Source organism: Pinus tabuliformis, chromosome 6 (genome assembly GCF_031772625.1).
Source record: "Pinus tabuliformis cultivar Carrire ecotype Pingquan chromosome 6, CPIR1, whole genome shotgun sequence".
Classification (NCBI taxonomy): domain Eukaryota; kingdom Viridiplantae; phylum Streptophyta; class Pinopsida; order Pinales; family Pinaceae; genus Pinus; species Pinus tabuliformis.
The window spans coordinates 1295520373-1295541256 of record NC_142292.1 but is presented as its reverse complement, the minus strand read 5'-3'; the positions used below and the strand labels follow the sequence as shown (position 1 = coordinate 1295541256).

Genomic DNA, 20884 nt, shown 5'->3' with positions numbered 1-20884 from the left:
GCCATTTTAGCAATATTTTCACGAGAACACTTGGTTTCCTACAAAATTACTACCATGGGTGAGTCCTCTATAAATTTCTCCTTAAGAAGTTGTTGCTTGCCTCTGGAATTGAGGCCCCTAATATTCAACGATATAACCTTAATAACAATTTTGAATGGTTAGAGGGAAATACCTTCATGGCTATCTAGATTCACCCAAAGTTGATTATATTTTTTCTTAATTCTTGCAACCCTCAACTATTGAATGTATGCCTCTTTTCCTCCCTAACTTGGGGATTTTTGGAGGGTCCTTGAAAGAGGGATTATGAACACCCAATTGAGGGGGTAATGAATTGGAACTAAAGGGTTCTTACATACATTTGAAGTTCACCTTGATAAGAACACTAGGAATAAGTTGAACTTGAGGTTCTAGAATGGATAGTGGATATTTTCCATGTCAATAATCTGTATTCTCAACCAAATGTGATTCATCAAGATCCATCTGCTCAAGGGTATTGTGGTATGGTCCTCTTTCATAATCTCCCTAATTTGATCCCCTTTAGACTTATTTTGTCTATCTATAGCCTCCCTTAGCTCTGGAGATTGTTCTTTAGGTTTCATGTCTTTGTCTTGTTACTTCTTTGGTTGGTTCTCTAGTCTAGCCTCTTTCTCTTGATATAGTCCTTCAAAAATATTGCTTATGCATGATGCAAGATTATGGATTGAGTTGTGACGAGTACAAGGGTTTCTCCTTTGTGAACCGAATTTGATGAAGTCATCCTAATCATATCATTGGATCTATGGCTATGGAATATCGTTAAGGATAAGAGAGAAATCTCAAAAGTGATGGTCATACTCATGGCATCTTCTATACCTGAAAGGAATGTGCTCATAATCTATGGATTTCTTCCATACCGCATCTTGATGATGGATATCAATGGAGGTCATAAGCTTGAGTGATATCCATATAAACACAAATTCAAGAATATGAATTGTGTCTACCTATTTTATAGGCTTCTGAGATTTTAACAAATTGACTCAAGGTGGATATCAATGGAGGTCATAATAAGCTTGAGTGATATCCATATAAACACAAATTCAAGAATATGAATTGTGTCTACCTCTTTTATAGGCTTCTGAGATTTTAACAAATTGACTCAAGGCATTGCCAACGCCTTCTAGGATTTGTTCCTCCAAAATTCTCTAGGCAAGGAAAAAAGTCTAATCCATATAGGAGTTTCTTTGAATTCCTCCTTGTCGGAGCTAAATATTCCATTTCATAATCAAAGTAGACCCACTAAGTTGAAGAAATAGGGGTCATTCTCAAAGATTGTATTTCTTTGTTTGCAAGTTTATGTGATGTTCATAATTTGAAGAATTTACTTCTGAAGTTTTATCCACAATGATCATTTTCAATCGACATTTTGATTCCACACGAGGACCCATCATCAATTTTGTCATCCTAATGATGGGTCTTGTTGTGGACTCGAAACGTCGATTGAAAATGATCATAGTGGATAAAACTCTGGAAGCAAATTATTCAAGATCCGATTTTGCTCTTTTAAACTAACAAGGCTTGGAGGGGTTTGTTTTCATTTCTTCCCAAATATTACTATGAAAAACCATTTTTCCCTAGCTCCAAATTATTTTTTCCTCGGGTTTCAACTTATTATGGATCCACCAATTCAAGGCTTTCTCTAATGGCCACAGACCTAGAAAGTTCTCAATCAATGCATGGTCCTACATATACTAGATGTATTCAACTATTTTGGTAGATTTCACTTCACATTTATGGTCCTCTATGGCTTTATTAAAAGAGTGGCATGCATAACGATGCTGCAAAGTCGAGCCTGCAGGGGTATCCATATCTTGGATGACATTGTAACCTAAATTCGCAAAAATACCTTGATGTGTTGCCTCTATGCGGTTGTACATTGTTTCCATGTTGTTTTAGGAGGGAGTAGATATACATCTGCTAACTCTAACCATATGTTGAACTATGTTTCAGGCAATGAAAATCAAAACCCTAACTCTTTACTCCTTAAATCATAATAGAATAAAACAACATGATTCATAAGTTTTCAAACAAATTCCAAATTAACCTTTGTCCCCTGATAAACATCTATGACACCAATAATTAATTTGATCCTTAATATCTTTAATCATCCATAGCTAATCCCCTTTTTTGTAGTTATTTGATTTTATAAATAAACTCAAATACTTCACTCTAATGTCACCATCCTTATTGGAAAACTTTGAGTCATCCACCTCTTCAAATTATAGCTCAAATTGTTATACAAAATACAAGATTTATTCAAGTTTAGTTCTATCTTCATTGTTTTACAAAAGAAAACCATGAAAATGTATCTTAATTCCCTAAAAATTCTTCTTCAAAAGAAAAAAGTGTCACTATCTAACTACCTAAAACTAGAATTTAAAAATAAAAAATTAATTTTATATATATATATATAGAGAGAGAGAGAGAGATAGATAGATATATAGATATATATACTTTAAAATGAAGTTTATCATATTATATTAGGTTGTTATAAGATTTGTCACTTTGATTAAAAAAATCCACATCATTGTAAATAAAAGTAACACCAATTATTTCACCTAAATTTTAAAATGCAACTCACTTATTTATACAATAAAAGAACAATAACTTATTTTTGTTTTATTGTTTTAAGCATTAAAATATACATAAATTCAAGTTTAAAATATGGCATATAATGGTGAAAAAGAATGAAGATGAAACATGAAACATAACATATAATGGTGAAAAAAATGAAAATTGTGTGTGAAAGAGAGTAAGAGAAAGAGAATATGATAGTGGACAATAGTAAAGATTGCCCTAAATTTACGGCTGAATTTATGTTAATTGATATATGTGTGTGAAAAAGAGTAAGAGAAAGAGAATATCATAGTGGACAATAGTAAAGATTACCTTAAATTTACTAATGAAGTTATGTTAATTACATGGAAATTTGTTATAACATCCGATACACTAGTATTAATGAATACATGTCTAATTTTTCCTTCAAGCTAAACAATTTGCATTGAACCCTTTTTCAGGATTGCACGCTCCTAACAATGCCTTTATCCCAGGACAACCTAGCCAATTTTATATGGACAGGAGTTTTTATGCTCCCTATGGTGTTGATCAGAGAGGCATGATTCCTAATGCTCCCCCTACAAAACCTCATAAGAGCAATGTGGCTGCACAGGTAATATAACATCATAATGCCTTCATCTCCATTTCTTTTGGTGTATTGTATCAATAAAAATGGTTTTCGATTCAAATTTGGTCTCATCAATTGTGCATGTTTGTGTTATGTTTTATTTATTTGCAGAGGGAGAGAACAGGAAAGTTGAAAATATCAGATTTAGCAGCATATTTCCATCTTCCTATCAATGTGGCAGCCAAGGAATTGGCTATATGTCCCACCGTCCTAAAAAAGATTTGTAGGCGCAATGGCATGCGTCGATGGCCTCATAGAAAGGTTTGCCTTCACCATTTCTAAATGAATCTTAATAGGGTTAAAATTAAAAACAAAGATAGTAGGACAACCATGTGTAGTTTAACTAATAGATGTTTATTCGATACAAACTTTTGGAACTATGATTTTGAATTCTCTAATTTGTATAATTTGTATAATATGATTGTTTCAAAGGTTTTTCAAGGTGTTGAATCCTTATGCATTCAAAAAACATTTTAAAAAATAAAAATTCACAATCTCGCGAAAAATTCCATAGCCCAATTTCAACAAAAAAAGGCAAAAACATCAAATAGTTAGATTGTGCCGATAAACATTAAGCCTTTTGTGTTGGATTTGATGGCTTGTTCTTTTTGAAATATACATATATACATAAGATTAAGATAATAAGTCCAACATAGATATACATATCTCCATAGTGATGTTCTCATAAATATGACCTATTTATCTTTGATTACACTTGTTCTTTAGGGACACGTAAGTATATTTATTTAATTTTGCATTTTATTTTAAGTTTATAAATATAGGAAACTTTTTGCAAGCTTTAAAGACAATATGAATACACATGGGTAATCAACTTTTCATGTTATAAGTATAATATCTACTTCAATGTATCTCCATAACAAGTAAAGTTTAAAAACAACATGGATGTGGCCTTGGATTCATAATATGTACATGTGGGTGAGTTCCTCCCAATATCATAAGTGTAACCTTTCATCTTTAAGTGCACTTATTGCTATATTAAGGTCTTGGGTAAAGTGTATGGATGATCAAAGGGGTGTCATAAGTTTAAATCCTATATCCAAGTACACCTATGTATATTTTAATGTGTTCGGTAAAATGTATGGATGATTAGAGAGGTGTCATAAGCCTAACCCCTACCTCTAAGTGCACCTATGGCTACCTCAAGGTGTTGGGTAAAGCACCTAAGGTGTTGGGTAAAGTGTATGCTAAATTCAAATGAAGGTTTGGCAAGCCTTAAAGATAAATTATGGGGACTGGATTGGGTCTATAATACATGAATGTGAGGTAATCACCATCAAGCACCATAAGGTGTTGGGTAATGCACTTAAAGTGTTGGGTAAAGTGTACTAATCCAAAGGAAAGTTTGGCCAACCTTAAAGATAACATGGGGATATGGGCTTGGGTCTATAATATGTGCATGTGAGGTAATCACCATCAAGCACCATAAGTTTAACCCTTGCCTCAAAATGCATGTGGGTAATCACCATATGGGTACCAAATTTCAACCCCTAACTATAAATGCACCTACCAGTGTGTCAAGGTTTTGGGTAAAATCTATCCCAAGGAGTTGGGTGAAGCATATGCATGATCAAAAAGGTACTATAAGTTTAACCCATACCTCCAAGTGCTATTATTACTACCTCAAGGTGTTGGGTTAAGTATATCCTAATCAAAAGGAAAATTTGTCAAACCTTAAGGATAGCATATGGTGGGATTGGATTTATAACATGTGCGTGTAGGTAATCACCACTTAGTGTTATGTGGTTAATCACCCCATAGGGTCAAAGTTTAATCCCAACCTCTGAATGTACTTGCAGCTATCTCAATGTGTTGGGTTAAGTGTATGAATGATTAGAAGGGTGCCATGTGTTTAATCCTTGCCTCCATGTGCCACTATACTACTTCAAGGTGTTAAGTAAAGTGTATTCCTAGTCAACAAGAAAGCTTGGCAAGTTTTAAAGATAACATGGGTGGGGGGAATGTGTTTGGTTCCAAAATATTTTCATGTGGATAATCACCATGTGCCATATTGTTGGCTTATATGGGCTTAACCCAGGTTCGGAAGAATTATTTAGCCAAACAAATCTGGCAGCTACTGACACTTTCGGCAATAGCTCGTGAAGCGCGGACTGAGGTCTCACTCGAGGTAATAGGGGAGGGCGTTGGAACCAAGTTTCTACACCCTGGGGATGTCTTGGATGTGGGTTGGGGCTCGTGTGCTATTCTGCAGCCTCGCGCTACACCAGATCCGCGCAGTTCAGAATACCCTTATCACGCTTATTACAGATTGAATCACTTATTATTGGTTTGATCTAGTTAAAACGGTCTTTAAGCAAACATTTATTACTTTTGGTTACTTCGCGCATCAAGATTAACCCAATTCACATGTATTCAACCGTAGAAAATGCAAAAATCATAATAGTTCATTTATCATAAAAGAGTAAAGTCGCAATCAACACAGAATCCAGAAGAAACTTATCTTTATTATCAATCTTCAACAATACATCCAGATCCACCCTTCACACTCAGTTGCAGGCGTCCGCGCACACAATTGCGGACTTTCCAGGCCTCTGCGCACATAGCTACAGAGCCTATACCTTCTACCCTACTCCCTCGACTTGGACTTACAACTGCTCTCAGACTATTCACCCATTACATATTTGAGACAAAAACCAAAAGTTTTCTGCCTTTCCCTCATAGAGCCTCACTCTATTTATACTTTTCCTTGGCCCATGATCCCACAGCGGGCTGACTCTATTACTATTTCTTTTCATTATTTTCAGGCGGACTACCCTTTGATTCAACCTACTATAGCTCGTGCTCCACGCTTTCCACAGAGTATTTTACCCTAATATTACCCAAAATTCTGGACTTCGCACCCCATACTCATTCCGTGGAGCTTTCGCTACCGAATAGTCCCCCAACACAATCATTGTGACTCGTCCCGAGTCACTGAGCTGGTGCGTCCATCTTTGCGCGGAGGTCCGTCAACAACTTTAGTGCGTCGCTGGTACTAGCAGCAAATTCTTTCGTAATGTGCTACATCAATTCCTCCTGTGGTGCCGATATTTTTTCCCCTGTCTCGGCTATCTCCATCCTAGCACATTCAACCTTCATGTGTGCTACTTTATGCTCTATGGTGGTTGAAACTGCAAATGCCTCATCCAACCATGGCTGGATACGATCTTTCACCACGTCTTCCTTCTGTCTCATGGCTTCCTCTTGGATTTTCATGTCCTGCACCTCCCTCATATTAGCCAACCGTTGCGAGATAGAAATGGTCTGCGCGGTTCCCCGGAGCTGATCATAGGCGTGTTGAAGTTCCCGAGCCTCTACTTCCAACCTACGGAGTGTGGGATCTTCCTGAAGGATAGTGAGCATATCAATCGACTAAGTTAGCAACTCGGTACATTCTTCAAGTGACCATGCAAGCATCGCGCACCCCATATCAATAATGTTCTTGCGTTGTACTACGACCTCTGGGGGCATTGGTGGTGGGACCTGCAATTTCAACTCGGCAATCTACGCGCTGAGTTCAAGCTGCAGCTGTGCAGCCTCCTCTTTTGTCCTTCGGAACTCCGTAGCCAACGTACAAATCTGTGCGTCAACAGGCAAGTCCCCTGTAATATCTAACGCCTGAGCACTCAAACAGGCTTCCACTACTACCTTTTCCATCTGCTATTTTTGTGTGACTGCTTCATCGCGTTGGAGCCGTAGTTGTTCAATATTAATTTTTTGCTCTTGGAGTATCTGGTCGACACAACCAGCCCTTGTGCGAAGTTCGATTGTGGTGTTGTCGTGGAGTTGTTGCAAACTATCGCGTGGGAGTGCAGCCACGTTCAGTCCCAATCCAGTAAGGCATTCTAGTATTGCTCGTTCTTCCGGTTGGTTGGTGACCAACGCGCCTGCCAGGATCAGAGTAGACTGAGCAACCTGGGCTCTGAGCAATGGTTATGTAGCTGTCATACTAGAGGCTTCTATAGAAATTCTAGGACCTACCTATTCAATTCTTGATCCCAATTTGCGTAATTGTGTCCGGAGCTCCCCCAACACAATGTGTTGTTCCGACATAGCCTCATCGACTGCCTCTCAAGTAGCTTCGCGAACGATGTTTTCGATGTCATTTAGATTGCCCTCCGTTAGGGTGGTAACTTCACTGTCGGGCTTAGATGCTTTTGCTTTCTTTTGTGCCTTCAGTCGCTCTGGTGTGGCTGAGCGCTTTAGTGGGGTACCCGTTGCGGCCGGCTGAGCGGTTTCCTTCTGAGTGCCTTTGTCCTTTGCTGGTGTCTGCACACCTGGTACTGGTTTGTTCGTTGCTGCAAGTTTTGCCTCTCGCGCTACCTTAAACTCTGCAACATACTGTTCATTCCTCTTTTGTTGTGTGGCACGCTTGGCTACCTCTTTTTGTTTCTGAATAGTGGCCTCATCACGTTCCACTGCCGCGGGTCCTTGCAAAGCCGTGGGCCAAACCTCCACAATCTTTTGAACAAAATCATTAGTGACAATGAACCGGAGAGGGGTCCATGTCTGGGCTGGGTCCTTCCGCACCCGAATGTAGACGTGATGCATATCTGCTTTGAATTCCGCAATGTGCTTCATACTCTCATAAACTTCATTTGTTAAGCGTGGTAACACATTGATCCACTGACGCACATTCGCCTCCATCAATACCCAAAATATCTTAATCCCTTGAATTCTGCTTGCATCCTTGGTCACCCAGAGGGACGCATACTGCGCGACTTTCGGCCATTCTGGGGTTAAAACAGGAAACTGGCTGTCTTCAAGTAACTCAGTAGCAACCAGCATGAGGGACAGTAGCAGCCACGCATAATAGAATGGCTTGCCTTCTTCCTAGACTTCGCGACAATTGGCTAGAAATTCTTCACAAAGAAACTATGACCAATTGAATCGTACACCAGCGGCACATTCTTCAGCCAGTGCGATAACTACGGCAGAGACCTCAGAGCTCTGACATTTCCTCATTACTTTTCCTACCAGCAACTGAGTGGCCACCCGGACTGTGTCGTCGGAGATACTATCAATGACGTACCCTCGCGTTCCCTTGGTGAGCTTATATGTCTTCTTTAGTCGTTCTATCATTCCTACATCATTACTTTTGGCCGTAATTTCCCGAGGGTTCCGTCCGGCGCAGGGTAGATGTGAGACCCGGTGAACAAGTTCTGCTGTGATACAAACAGGTTTACCGACCCATAGTGTATCTTCGTGCACTAGACAGAGCAACTGCTTGATGACTAACATAGTAATAGGGGGCCGGAGAAAGTGCGGAATTGCCAGGAGACAAAGTAATCCAGCTTCGTCCACCTTTCACAGCCACTCCTTTGGCTGTAGAGTGGTCACCATGCCTTCTATCGTGTGGTCCATTAAGGCATCCATCGCTAGATGGGGAAATTTTGTTCGATCTACAAGGTCGCAATTGTCGAATTTCATCATCACGACACGGCCAACCACCAAGTTTTCTACTGGGACGTCTTTCGGGAGAGAGGGGGTAGTGATTATACTATTGAATTTGTCTAGGTTTGTGAGTACCTTGTTCGTCCCCTTGCTTGGAGGCATATACTTCGATCGTCACACCGGTTGTACAGGGTCTTCCTTAGGGATGTCCTCTTCGACCCTCATGGGAGACTCTTCTGTTTCTTCCTTGCTATCGATGATAATAGTTTTACCTTTTTCCTTCATTGTGGACTTGCCAACCTGCACGTGTCGTGGCGACCGCCGAACTGATTCTAGGAGTGGAGGTTTCTTCTTGGTCTTCAGCTTCCGTGGGGATTTAGAGTGTTCTGCTTCCTACGGTGGCTCTGGTTGTGGACTATCGACGGTAGGCCTTTGAGCTTTCAAGATGACATATTTGTAATGCCGCGGCACTGCCTGAAACCACGAACTATTTTCAACTTCCTTGGTGCTCATGATGTAGGTAATACGGACCAATTCTCTTGTCGGAAAGTACGATGTGGTGGTGTGACCTTTACTTTGTTTATATATTGATTGAACTCGGAAACTGGCGGCTTGTTTTTGTGGTAGCTCATAAATGTGACTTGGGTGGTTATGCTTTTTCCTTTCTGGCCCGCCGCCCACTTCATGGTGCTGTAAATGCGCCATAATATCATGACTAGTATCTTCAATGATCACTTTCCATCTTTCTTTGCAGTCGTGAATCCGCAAGGTCGCAGGTACGGTTTATGCAGGGGGTTGGTGGTCATATCGCGCCATTGTACAGCAACCTATTTTATAGTCGTGCACCCTCTTCCAACTGCTTAGGGTGCTGGGACTAAACCCTCGATGGATAGTCAGAAGGGTGAACCCTTCCTGCGGGTCCCCCAGTTCCTCACTGACCCGGGTCGCGAGCACCCTAGATGTCCTCTTGCTTCTATCACGAAATTATGGTGTGCGCACCCTGTGGCTTTTGGTGTAGCCATATCAAGGTAGGAAAGCCAGCCATGTTGGTTTCCTTGGGCCATTCCTTTTCGTCATCTAGGGCAGCCACTTCTAATTGAAGTTTCTCGATGGCTTTGTCCAACTTCATACTGTGGTCATGGATTCGAGCCTCAGTTTGTTCCAACTCATCAAGTCGTCGTTTTGCATGCCAAATGGCAGCCCACAATTGTTGAACCTTGTCGCAAACACCATCTCTGGTGGGAGAAGCTATGCCTATAGTGGCTGATTAGGCTGTAGGGGGGAGGTTCCCTCTAGCCTGATGATCCTATGGTCCACTCTGGTCTGTTTGAGGTGTCGTTCGTCTGCCATACACTGGTATTCTCCATGCTATCGTTTTGTGCCAACTTAACCGTCGTGCATATCTTCCAATTCGGAGTCGAAACTTTCTCGTGTATCTGAGCTTCCCCGATCCTTCTATCGGTGCGCGTGCCCTATCTGCCGATGCACTGGGCGGTTCCTGTACTACACATGTGAGCTGGTCTTCAGTGGTCACGTCCTACTCTTTCGAGTGGTGTCTTTCTTCACATCGTGTCGATTAAGTCACCCTATTACAGTTGAGTGTTGTAACTCCCTGCAATCGATTCTGTCAGCGCTCTGTCTCCTCAGAATCAATAGTGCAAATACTCTCATGTTCCCATGATGTTCTTCTATTGTCGTTGTAATGCATCTGACCGGGGTTCTGTGCCATTATCTGATAAATGCAATCTAGTTCATCATTATTTTCCTCGTCGCGGACGGGTTCTGTGTAGCACTCCCCTTCCGCTGGGTCCAGCGGAACTACTACGCGAAGTGACTTCTTTTTGAAAGTCATCGTGCGCCTTTTCAAGTTGATGATTCCTTTCATGTCGATGGCCCAATCAATCCCGAGCAAAGCAGGGTAAGGATTGCTATCATCGATAAGCTCTATGACTTCAAAGTTAGTCTAGGTCGTTACACCATCGATATCCACCGTCACCCCTTGCAATTGGCCCATTGGTAAGATTTTTTGCTGGTTAGCCATTCGTAGTTGAATTGGGGACCATTGCAGTATGGGCTTGCCTATACGCTCCCAAGTTTTCTTAGGTAGTATATTTGCATTCGAGCCTAAATCCAGGATGACTTGATCCATCTCATAATCTCTTATTTGCGCCGTCATTCTCATTTCTCGTCCAGTGCGTAGAGCATGTCGTCCTATCCTCTGGACCACCTAGGGTTTGCTGAACTCGGTGCTCTTGGTAATCAATTCCTGTAGCCCTTGGACAGCCTTCTGATTCCGCAGCAATTTCATGCATGCGTCAAGAAAGGAGGTGATCATGTAGGGGTCCATTTTGGCTTCCATTTGGTCCTTCTCACCTGAGGTAGCGGCTTTCGCGAAGCTCAGCTGATCTTCGTTTGGCCCCGCCCTTCCTTGCTTTAGTTCAACAATACGGTTCCCCATAGGTGGGTCGCCTCGCTCCCCTCCTGTGTTCCCTCCTTCCATTGTGTCGTTCCTTCGCACCATATTTATACTAGTGTCCTCTTTGTGGGGTTCTGCACGCATCATCTGGACATTCTGGGTTGGCGAAGGTTGAAGCACCCCTTTCTCGTTTAATTGGGCAAGCAAGGTTGGAAAATCTACCAATTCATGATCGAACTGTTCGCAATAAGGACATGAGATCCTAGTTGGGTTAGTGCACTCGCGAGCATAGTGTCCTTGTTCACCACAATTATAACAAGTTATCTGTCTGCAACCTCGGTCGGGTCCCCATCCTCTTCCCCGACCTCGTCCTTGAAATCCTCCCCATGTTTTAGCCTGTACCCTATAGGCTGGGGTCTGTTCCATCATTAAGTCGTAACTTCGACACGTTTGCTCATCGTGTCCTACTGATCGACAAAAATTGCAATATAACTGTTGTGAGGTCTGGGTATACTTCTGTAATAGATGGCAGTTATTTGTTGCATGTTTCCCTCCCACCTGGAAAATCGCACACCAGAGCGCAAGCGTGGCATTTTTTCCTGTCTGGACTTCCACTTTTAATGGCATCAAGCCTCCTCCCACCAAATAGTTCGCGAAGACCGGGCAATGGTCTTTTTCGTGTGTGTGGCTTTTACATTTAATACACTGTGCCTCCAGTTGTACCCTTGATCGAGGCATTCTTCCTTGCTTCAAGCTTTGTACTTCCAAATTTAAGTTCTGAAGTTGCGCGTGGAGTTGTTGAACTCCCAACCCTGGGTCCGGAATCGGGGTCACGTATAACCTCATAGTTGTCTCTAGTGCCTCGGCTTGGGTTGAGATCTTCTGTTGTGATAGAGCCATCCTTAGATGGGGTGTCAACGATGCCACAAACCACGCGCAATGTTGTCCGTCAGTCAACGTCATATTAGCTTTGTGAATAGTACTCTTTAATCTTTGGTCCAAATCCCACGAGGTTTCACCAAGCATTGCTATTTCTTTGAACCCAATGATTGATTGGTTCTCAGACTTTGGTCAGCCAAACTCCTTATTAAGCGCATCCTGTATAGCTGCTAGTCCTTCATTCGGATGGTCAGTTGAGTGTTTTATGTACCATGTCAGCCAGTCCTAGAGTGCACTGACCAGCGTAGCCTTTTTGATGTTTTCATCCGTTATACCTTGCGCGTCCCATACGGAGTTTATCACAAACTAGAACTAACTTGGATCTTCATTCCCTATACCTTGAAAGGTCGGTAACTTGACTGCGGCCGCCATCCCTGTTCTAGGAGGTGGTGGAAGAGGTGGTGAGGGTTGAGGTGGTGTGGGCAGATGCGACGTGGGTGATGGGGTGATGGCGTAGATGGAGGTGGTATCAGCGGAAGGCATTCTGTAATCAACCGGACTGCACTTCTGGGCGAGAACCTAGCGAGATCTTCCTCGCTTTCCTGCGAGATAGAAATCAGAGGATTGTTCCCTGCTCCTCCCGTTCCTCGGTAACCTCTTCCACTCCGTGTTACCCCAGACATTAATATATGCACATAATATGTTTTTCGCACAACAGCATCTTAATCCAAGTGTTTAATGACTTGATGTACCAACCCCGTGGTCCTTGGAGAAATTGTCTTTCCACTTCGTTGTAGCTTACAGTGGTATCTATTGCGAATTCAGTGATAAATCCTCCAATGATTCGATCTACCCAGTGATCGACCGCGCGCGCGAGTTTGTCTTCAGTGGCTTCTAGTCTACGCACTAGTTCTGGGGTCCACACTATCGGTTGGTCTAATCTACACCTTCCCACGCTATCAGCTAACTTTGCGATCCACTCATACAATTCTATCGGGAATGTTACGAAGAAGATCTCATGTATGTCCGTGAGGATATAGCGATCCAACCACTGTTCCTCTGATATCCGCGAGTTCCTGTTTTCCTGAACCGCGAACTCGTGGAGCTTCAGATCCCACCAATCTTTGAGCTCTTTCTTTGTAGGATTCTAGTGTTCCCACATTAGACACCCCTTAGGCAGATCCCGATCCTGGCAACGGAACCATTTGTTGGCTTATATGGGCTTGACCCAGGTTTGGAAGAATTATTTAGCTAAACAAATCCCATAGCTACCGGCCCTTTCGGCAACAGCCCGCGAAGTGCGGACTGAGGTCTCCCCCGAGGTAGCAGGGGAGGGTGCTAGAACCAGGTTTCCGCACCCTGGAGATGTCTTGGATGTGGGTTAGGGCTCGCGCACTATTCTGCAGCCTTGCGCTACGCCAGATCCGCGCAAATTGGAATACCCTTATCGCACTTATTATAGATTGAATCACTTATTACTGGTTTGATCTAGTTAAAACGGTCTTTAAGCAAACATTTATTACTTTTGGTTACTTCGCACATCAAGATTAACCCAGTTCACATGTATTCAACCGTAGCAAATGCAGAAATCATAATAGTTCATTTATCATAAAAGAGTAAAGTCGCAATCAACACAGAATTCAGAAGAAACTTATCTTTATTATCAATCTTCAACAATACATCCAGATCCACCCTACGCACTCAGCTACAGGGGTCTGCACACACAGCTGCGGACTTTCCAGGCCTCTGCACACACAGTTGCAGAGCCTCTACCTTCTACCCTACTCCCTCGACTCGGACTTACAACTGCTTTCAGACTATTCACCCATTACATATTCGGGCCAAAAACCAAAAGTTTTTTGCCTTTCCCTCATAGGGCCTCGCTCTATTTATATTTTTCCTTGGCCCGCGATCCCATCGCAGGCCGACTCTATTACTATTTCTTTTCATTATTTTCGGGCAGACTACCCTTTGACTCAACCTACTATAGCTCGCACTCCGCGCTTTCCGCGGAGTCTTTTACCCTAATATTACCCAAAATTCCGAGCTTCGCACCTCATACTCGTTCCATGGGGCTTTTGCTACCCAACACATATGTTTAACCCACCTCAAGTGCAAGTGGATAATCACCTCTCAATGCAAAGTTTGACGCACTATCTCTAAGTGCTACTTCAAGGTGTTGGGTAAAGCTAGTCCTTTCATGAGGACATTTTGATAAAAGAACATGCAAGTAGTCTTGGGTCTATAATATGTGCATGTGGATAATCACATCTCAATGTCATAAGTGTAACCCCTATATAAGTGTAGTACAGCTATCTCAAGGTGTTAGGTAAATCATATTAGCTTATAACTTGGTTAATGATCAATTCCTTAGGGAGAATGTTGAATGTGCATGTGGATAATCACATCTCAATGTTATAAGTGTAACCCCTATATAAGTATACTATAGCTATCTCAAGGTGTTAGGTAAAGCATATAAGCTTATAACTTGGTTAATGATCAATTCCTTGAGAAGAATGTTGAAATCCTTAAAGAAAACATAAAAAAAAGTTTGGACACATAATATGTGAATGTAAATTATCACTTCTATTCCAATATCATAATTTTAACCCCTACTCTCAAATGCTTTTATAAGTTTAACCCCTACTCTCAGATGTCTTTATGATTTATAATTACTTTTTCAATTTTCTTAAACTATAATAACAAAACTGACTAAAATTATATATACAAATAATTTATAATATAATTAAATTTTAGTTATTATTTTATAACCTGCTATGTTAAATGGAGGCAATAATCAGTGTAATAAGAACTTAAGCATTTTGCATTTTCCTTTTTCTTTACAGATCAAAAGCATAGAAAGAATTATTATGACATTGGAGCAAACAATCGCAGAAGGCAATGGAGAGGGAGTCGAAAGTATTCGATCGGAGATTGCAATGCTTAAAAATGAAAGAGCTCAGCTTTGTGCTGGTCTTGTTGGTGAAAAGTAATTATGCTATATGGTAAATGGTGGGGTTAGTTGGAAAAGGAAATTAGCATGCTATTGATTAATATAATATTTTCTGATGATTTTGAAATATATTTATTAGTATTTTACGGTTATTAGAATTATATTTTTTTAATAATTTATTGAATTAATTAATTTGTATTTTAGTGAAATATTCTTTTATTAATATATTTTAAAAGAAAAGTTAAAAATAGTTAATTATTATTTTAATTATATTTTTTTTATGATTAAATAAATATATATATAGATATAGATATAATTTTAATTAATTATATTTGTTATTTATTTATTTTTCAAATTTATTGATGATTATGATGATGAACGGACTTATATATCTATATGGTTTATGAAGCTTTTAAAATGTAGGAGATTAAATTCTTCAACATACTTGAAAAGCAATAAAAGAAGCACTCCAAAGTCATCATAGTTTTGTTGACTTAAAAGCTTAAAAAATTAATAGTGACAAATATTTTTTATTATTTATATTTGATTATAAATAATCAAATATAAACCACACTTGCTTATAATACGAAGAAAAAAATAATAATTTATTAAACTATTAATATTTACATTTAACATAATAAATAAATCAAAAAACCGCATAAAACGAAATTATATATATATGAAAAAGGTATGATTTTATATCTAAGAAATATTTTCATAATTATAAATGGGAAATATAATGTATCACATTATTTGGCTTTTTCTTCCTCTTTTCCTATTCAATGAAAATAAAACTAAACTAGATATACTCTTCAATATTTTTTAAGAACAACTAAATTTCGTTTTTCAAAAAAAAAATTAAAAAAAATAATAAAAATAATTAAAAAAATAAATATAAATATAAATATAAATAAATCATGTTATTTCTCTTATACTTTTTTTAATAGAATGCTCCATGCAATTGGCTCCATGCAATTATTTATTTGAAGAGAACTCTGGCTTCAAAAGAATAATTATACCACTAAAATCCTATATTTTTGTCAAAAACACCAAACTTAACTCTCGAAATGAAAAGTGGTGTTACCAATAGCACCATTTTTGAGGAGGTTAAAATTACAATGTTTTTTAACTGCAACCTTAAAATCCTACAATGTTGCTAACAAATGTCTTAAAATCAATCCCCATATCAAAAAGTGATGCTCCCAAAATCACCTTTAAAACCAACACCTAAATCAAAAATTGATACAACTAGTGGCATCTTTTCTTCAGAGTAAAATCATAACCTTTTTTTAGTCATGTCCTTAACAAGTATTACCATTACAACAAAAGCCCTAAAATCAACCCCTAAATCAAAAAGTGGAGTTATCATAATAGCCATGTCATGTGAAACCGAAAGTATGACTTTGATTAAAACATGGCCTTAACAATAAATATCGTTAAAATAAACCCTAAATTCAAAAACACTACCAATAACACCCTTTTATGAGGTTTGAAATATTTTAGAACCATAACTTAACATATTAATGCTTTTGCAAACAACATCATTAAAAAATTAGGAAATAAAAGAAAAAAACAAACACAATGACAAAATCAAATTTTAATTAATTAATTAATCTAAAAATGTGTACTTTTAAATCACTTTCTAAAAAAAATCATATATATAATGTTATCATTTCTAGTAATGGTTAGGTGGCTTGTTTAGAAGGTGGGAGATGGACATATTTTCAAATCAGGATAAGGGTTGGGTTGGATGTGGTGAAGGATCTAGACAACAGAAAAAATGTGTTAATGTCTTGGAGAGTGAGAGGATACCTCTATTTGAATCATGATCCTTATCAAATTCTTATGTCTACCTAGAGTCAAGAATATAAGACTATTTCACAATTAAGGTTGGTTGGTGATCAGGCCAATGTTTTGAGGTGTTTTTATCAAAAGGCTAAAAGCAAGCCATGTTAATTTTGTCAAAAATTCCTAGTGGTGACCAATACAAACTATAATTAAGGTATAAATTTATTTTCCCTTCAAATGGTGAATTACTTCATTTGGACATTGAAATCGCTGTGGAAGTTAACAATTCCTCTCAAAGGGATAACTTTTATGTGGCTAGTCTTAAATAACAAGGTGTTGATGTGGGACAATCTTCAAGAGAGGGAGAGATGTGGACCTATTAAATGTCCTTTGTGTTTTTCTGATGATGAATATGAGAGATACAATAGATGAGCCCCATCATTCCTAAAATATAGTAGAATTATTTTTCAATATTTTTTAAGAAAAACTAATTTTCCTTTTTCATTTAGGATTAGAAAAAAAAATCATGTTAATTCTCTTATACATTTTTTAAGAGAAGGCTCCATGAAGTTATTTATTTGAAGAGAATTGTGGCTTCAAAAGAAGAATTCTACCACTAAAATCCTATATTTTTGTCAAAAACGCCAAACTTAACTATCAAAATGAAAAGTGGTGTTACCAATAGCGTCATTTTTCTAGGAGGTTAAAATTACAATGTTTCTATAACCTTAAATTCCTGCAATGTTTCTAACAAATGCCTTAAAATCAATCCAAATATCGAAAAGTGATGCTCCCAAAATCACCTTTAAGACTAACACCTAAATCAAAAAGTGGTACAACTAGTAGCACCTTTTTTTAGGGTTAAAATCACAACTTTTTTGAAGTTGTGTCCTTAACAATCATTACTATTACAACATAAACCCTAAAATCAATCCTTGAATCAAAATGTGGAACTATCATAATAGTCATGTCCTTTGAAACAAAAAGTATGACTTTGATTAACACGTGGCCTTAACAATCATTATTGTTAAAATCAAAATCTTAAAATCAACCCTGCCTTAGTAGCACAATGGTTGAGAAAGGGTTTCATTAGTAAGGTGGTTGTGTTCAAACCTCACTAGGCTATTAAGCATGTGCGCAAGGAGGGGAGGGCTGACTTGCAAAAAACAAAAAACAAAAAACAAATTTAAATTAAATTAATTAATTTTAAAATGTATAATTTAATATCATTTTATAAAAGATAATTCAAATATATATATATATATATATATATATATATATATATATATATATATAATGTTAGCATTTCTAGTAATAGGTAGGTGGCTTGTTTAGAAGGTGGGAGATGGACATAATGTCAAATTAGGATAAGACACTTAGGTTGGATGTGGTGAAGGGTATAGACATTAGAAAATGTGTTAATGTCTTTGAGAGGGAGAGGATACCTATAATTGAATTAGAAGCCTTACCGAATTATTATGTCTACTTAAAGTCAAGAATATAAGACAATTTCACAACAAAGGTTGGTTGGTGATCAGGCCAATGCTTTGAGGTGTTCTTATCAAAAGGCAAAAAGAAAGCCATATTAGTTTTGTCAAAAAGTCCTAGTGGTGGCCAATACAAACCATAAATAAGGTATAAATCTCTTTTCCCTTCAAATGGTGAATTACTCCATTTGGAGGTGGAAATTTCTATGGAAGTTGACAATTCCTCTCAAAGGGATGAATTTTATGTGGCTAGTCTTAAATAACAAGGTTTTGATGTGGGAAAATCTTCAAGAGGGGGAAATGTGGATCTACTAAATGTCCTTTGTGTTTTTGCTATGATGAATATGTGAGATATAGTAGATGAGCCCCACCATTCCAAAAATATAGTAGAATTATTGTTCAATATTTTTAACAGCTAATTTTCCTTTTTCGTTTAGGATTAGCGGAAAAAAAATCATCTTAATTCTCTTATATTTTTTTAAGAGAAGACTCCATACAATTATTTATTAGTTCTTGCCTTCGCTATCAAATTGCATTGACCATGCATTATTTTGCAATTTTAACTAATGTTTCGGGAAAATGTTGAATTTTTCTATTTTCCATGAATTCAAAAATTATTTTCTAATTTTATGAAAACCTTATTTATAATTTGTGATTGGCCTAGAACTTTTGATGGGATATAATTCTCCTGGTGGCTATTTTTTGTATTTTTCAGTGCCTGACAATTGATTTAAAACATTTTAAAAACTAATTTCCTCAGTGGTCATTTCGTCACTGAGTCCTTTGACATTAACACTGAAACTGGCACTGTTATCGTATTGTTCTTCCCCATGATGGCAGAAATGACACGGTTGCAAGTCCTTTGCATGGGAATTTGTGGGGGGCTACACATTTCCAAATTGTATATCATATACATTTTTACAGAGGGCGGGGTATTTGTAGTAGAACGGGCAATATTATTATGTTTCGTTGTGCGGAGATTTTGCTATGAGGAGTACGAAGTATGTGCGAGAGAGCAGTTGTGTAGATATTTTGATTAATATTGTTAATTTCCATTGTGTAGTGTGGTGCATAGGGAATTGTAAAACTATCATGTTAATTTCTAAGATTTTTTGCACACATTGGATTTGCTGTGAAATTGTATGTGCAAGGGGTTTCATGAGTGCTATGAAAGTGTGTTATTGTTTTGAGTATTGGTGTTATAATTGAATATTTTCAAAGCACGGGGTATGTTCAGAGCTTTTACTAGGACAGGGTGTTTTCAGGAGAATGGGGGGTGAATGTGTAAATTAATGTTAAACTTTATGTTCAGAGCTTTTACTAGGACAGGGTGTTTTCAGGAGAATGGGGGGTGAATGCGGAAATTAATGCTAAACTTTTCATGTTAATCGGTTATTATTATTATGTTTCATTGTGCAGATCTTTGATTATGCAGAAGATGGGGTGATCATATATCGTATATCATATGAATCTTTATGAAGGACGGGGTATGTGTGGGAGAGTGGGGAATAATACTATGTTTCATTGTGCGGAGATTTTACTATGCGAGTATGAATCATGTAGCGGGAGAACACAATTATTGAAATTGTTAATTTTCATTGTGCGGGTTTTTACTATGGGTTTGTGTGGGAGAATGGGTGGTGCATATGGAAATTATTGTTAAACTATTAATGTTAATATGTCATATTTTTGCACAGAATGGATTTGTTATGAAATGTGGAACATGTGCATTTGTGTTATATTTGAAGCATGTGTTTTTCTATTGGCGATAAAAAAAAAAACCTGGAAAACGAGTTATGTGAAGGAAACAGGGGCTTTCTATTAGAAAATTAGAAAGGCAGAAAGATTTTCCTATGTTGATAAGTACTTGTGTTAGTCTTGTATTCTTATTATCTTCTTTATGTTCTTTTATCTTATTTTCATCAAGCAATCATCAAATAAAAACATGAAGATAAATAACACCAAACGTAGGCACTCAGCCTGGGCTCAAACCCCTCTCTAGGGGAAAACCTAGTCAATCTCTTCCACTAATCAAATTGAGATAGACCAAGACCTTAGACCTATACCTTTCTCCTCCACCAAGTCAAACTTCCAATATGATTTGGTAACCTTCAGTTGTCTCTTCTTGTCGAGTAGCTACAGCCCAGCAACAACCTAGAATTTCAACCCCCAGCAACTCCAAAATTTTGGCCTAGCTACTCCAAAATTTTGGCCCAGCTACTCCAGAATTTTAACCCAGCTACTCCAGAATTTTAACCCAGCTACAGTACTGCAATTTTTGCCCTTCCAGTAACCCATCAACTTGGCACATGTGAAACAAGGAGAGAAAATTTGACTTCTTATGCTTGACAAAGACGTCCTTCTCCTTCATTGGGTTTCCTTCCTCTTCCTTGAATTTTGCACCATTTTTCTGTCTCTGGCAATTGTAGATTGAACTTGTTGTTGATTTGCTCCGAATGAGTTGAGGTGTTGCACCTTTATATTGGTTTATGCCTCTCTAATTAGGTTGAATTGTTCAGGTTGAGGCCGACTTGGTGGAGAAGCCCAAAATGACCTATTTTACATAAAACTAAATTTCTTCTTATATAGATGAAGCTCAAAAGAGGATTTTTACATATTGACAAGGAGAAAGACTCTTGACATAAACCCTAGAAGCCTACAATGGAGGCTTTGACCTAAAAACATTGAACCAAGCATGAAACCCATGCTTTAATAATTCACTTTCTTTT

At 38.4% G+C, this 20884-nt stretch overlaps 1 protein-coding gene across 1 annotated transcript in view; it reads left to right on the top strand.

The window, feature by feature from the left end:
- Positions 1–20884, top strand: part of LOC149263359 (uncharacterized) — a 139560-nt gene that overhangs the window by 104269 nt on the left and 14407 nt on the right. The window contains exons 3-5 of the mRNA XM_089387795.1: positions 3054–3205; positions 3332–3481; positions 14774–14916. Coding sequence (XP_089243921.1) covers positions 3054–3205; positions 3332–3481; positions 14774–14916 — 445 coding nt within the window. The remainder of the gene's footprint in view (positions 1–3053; positions 3206–3331; positions 3482–14773; positions 14917–20884) is intronic.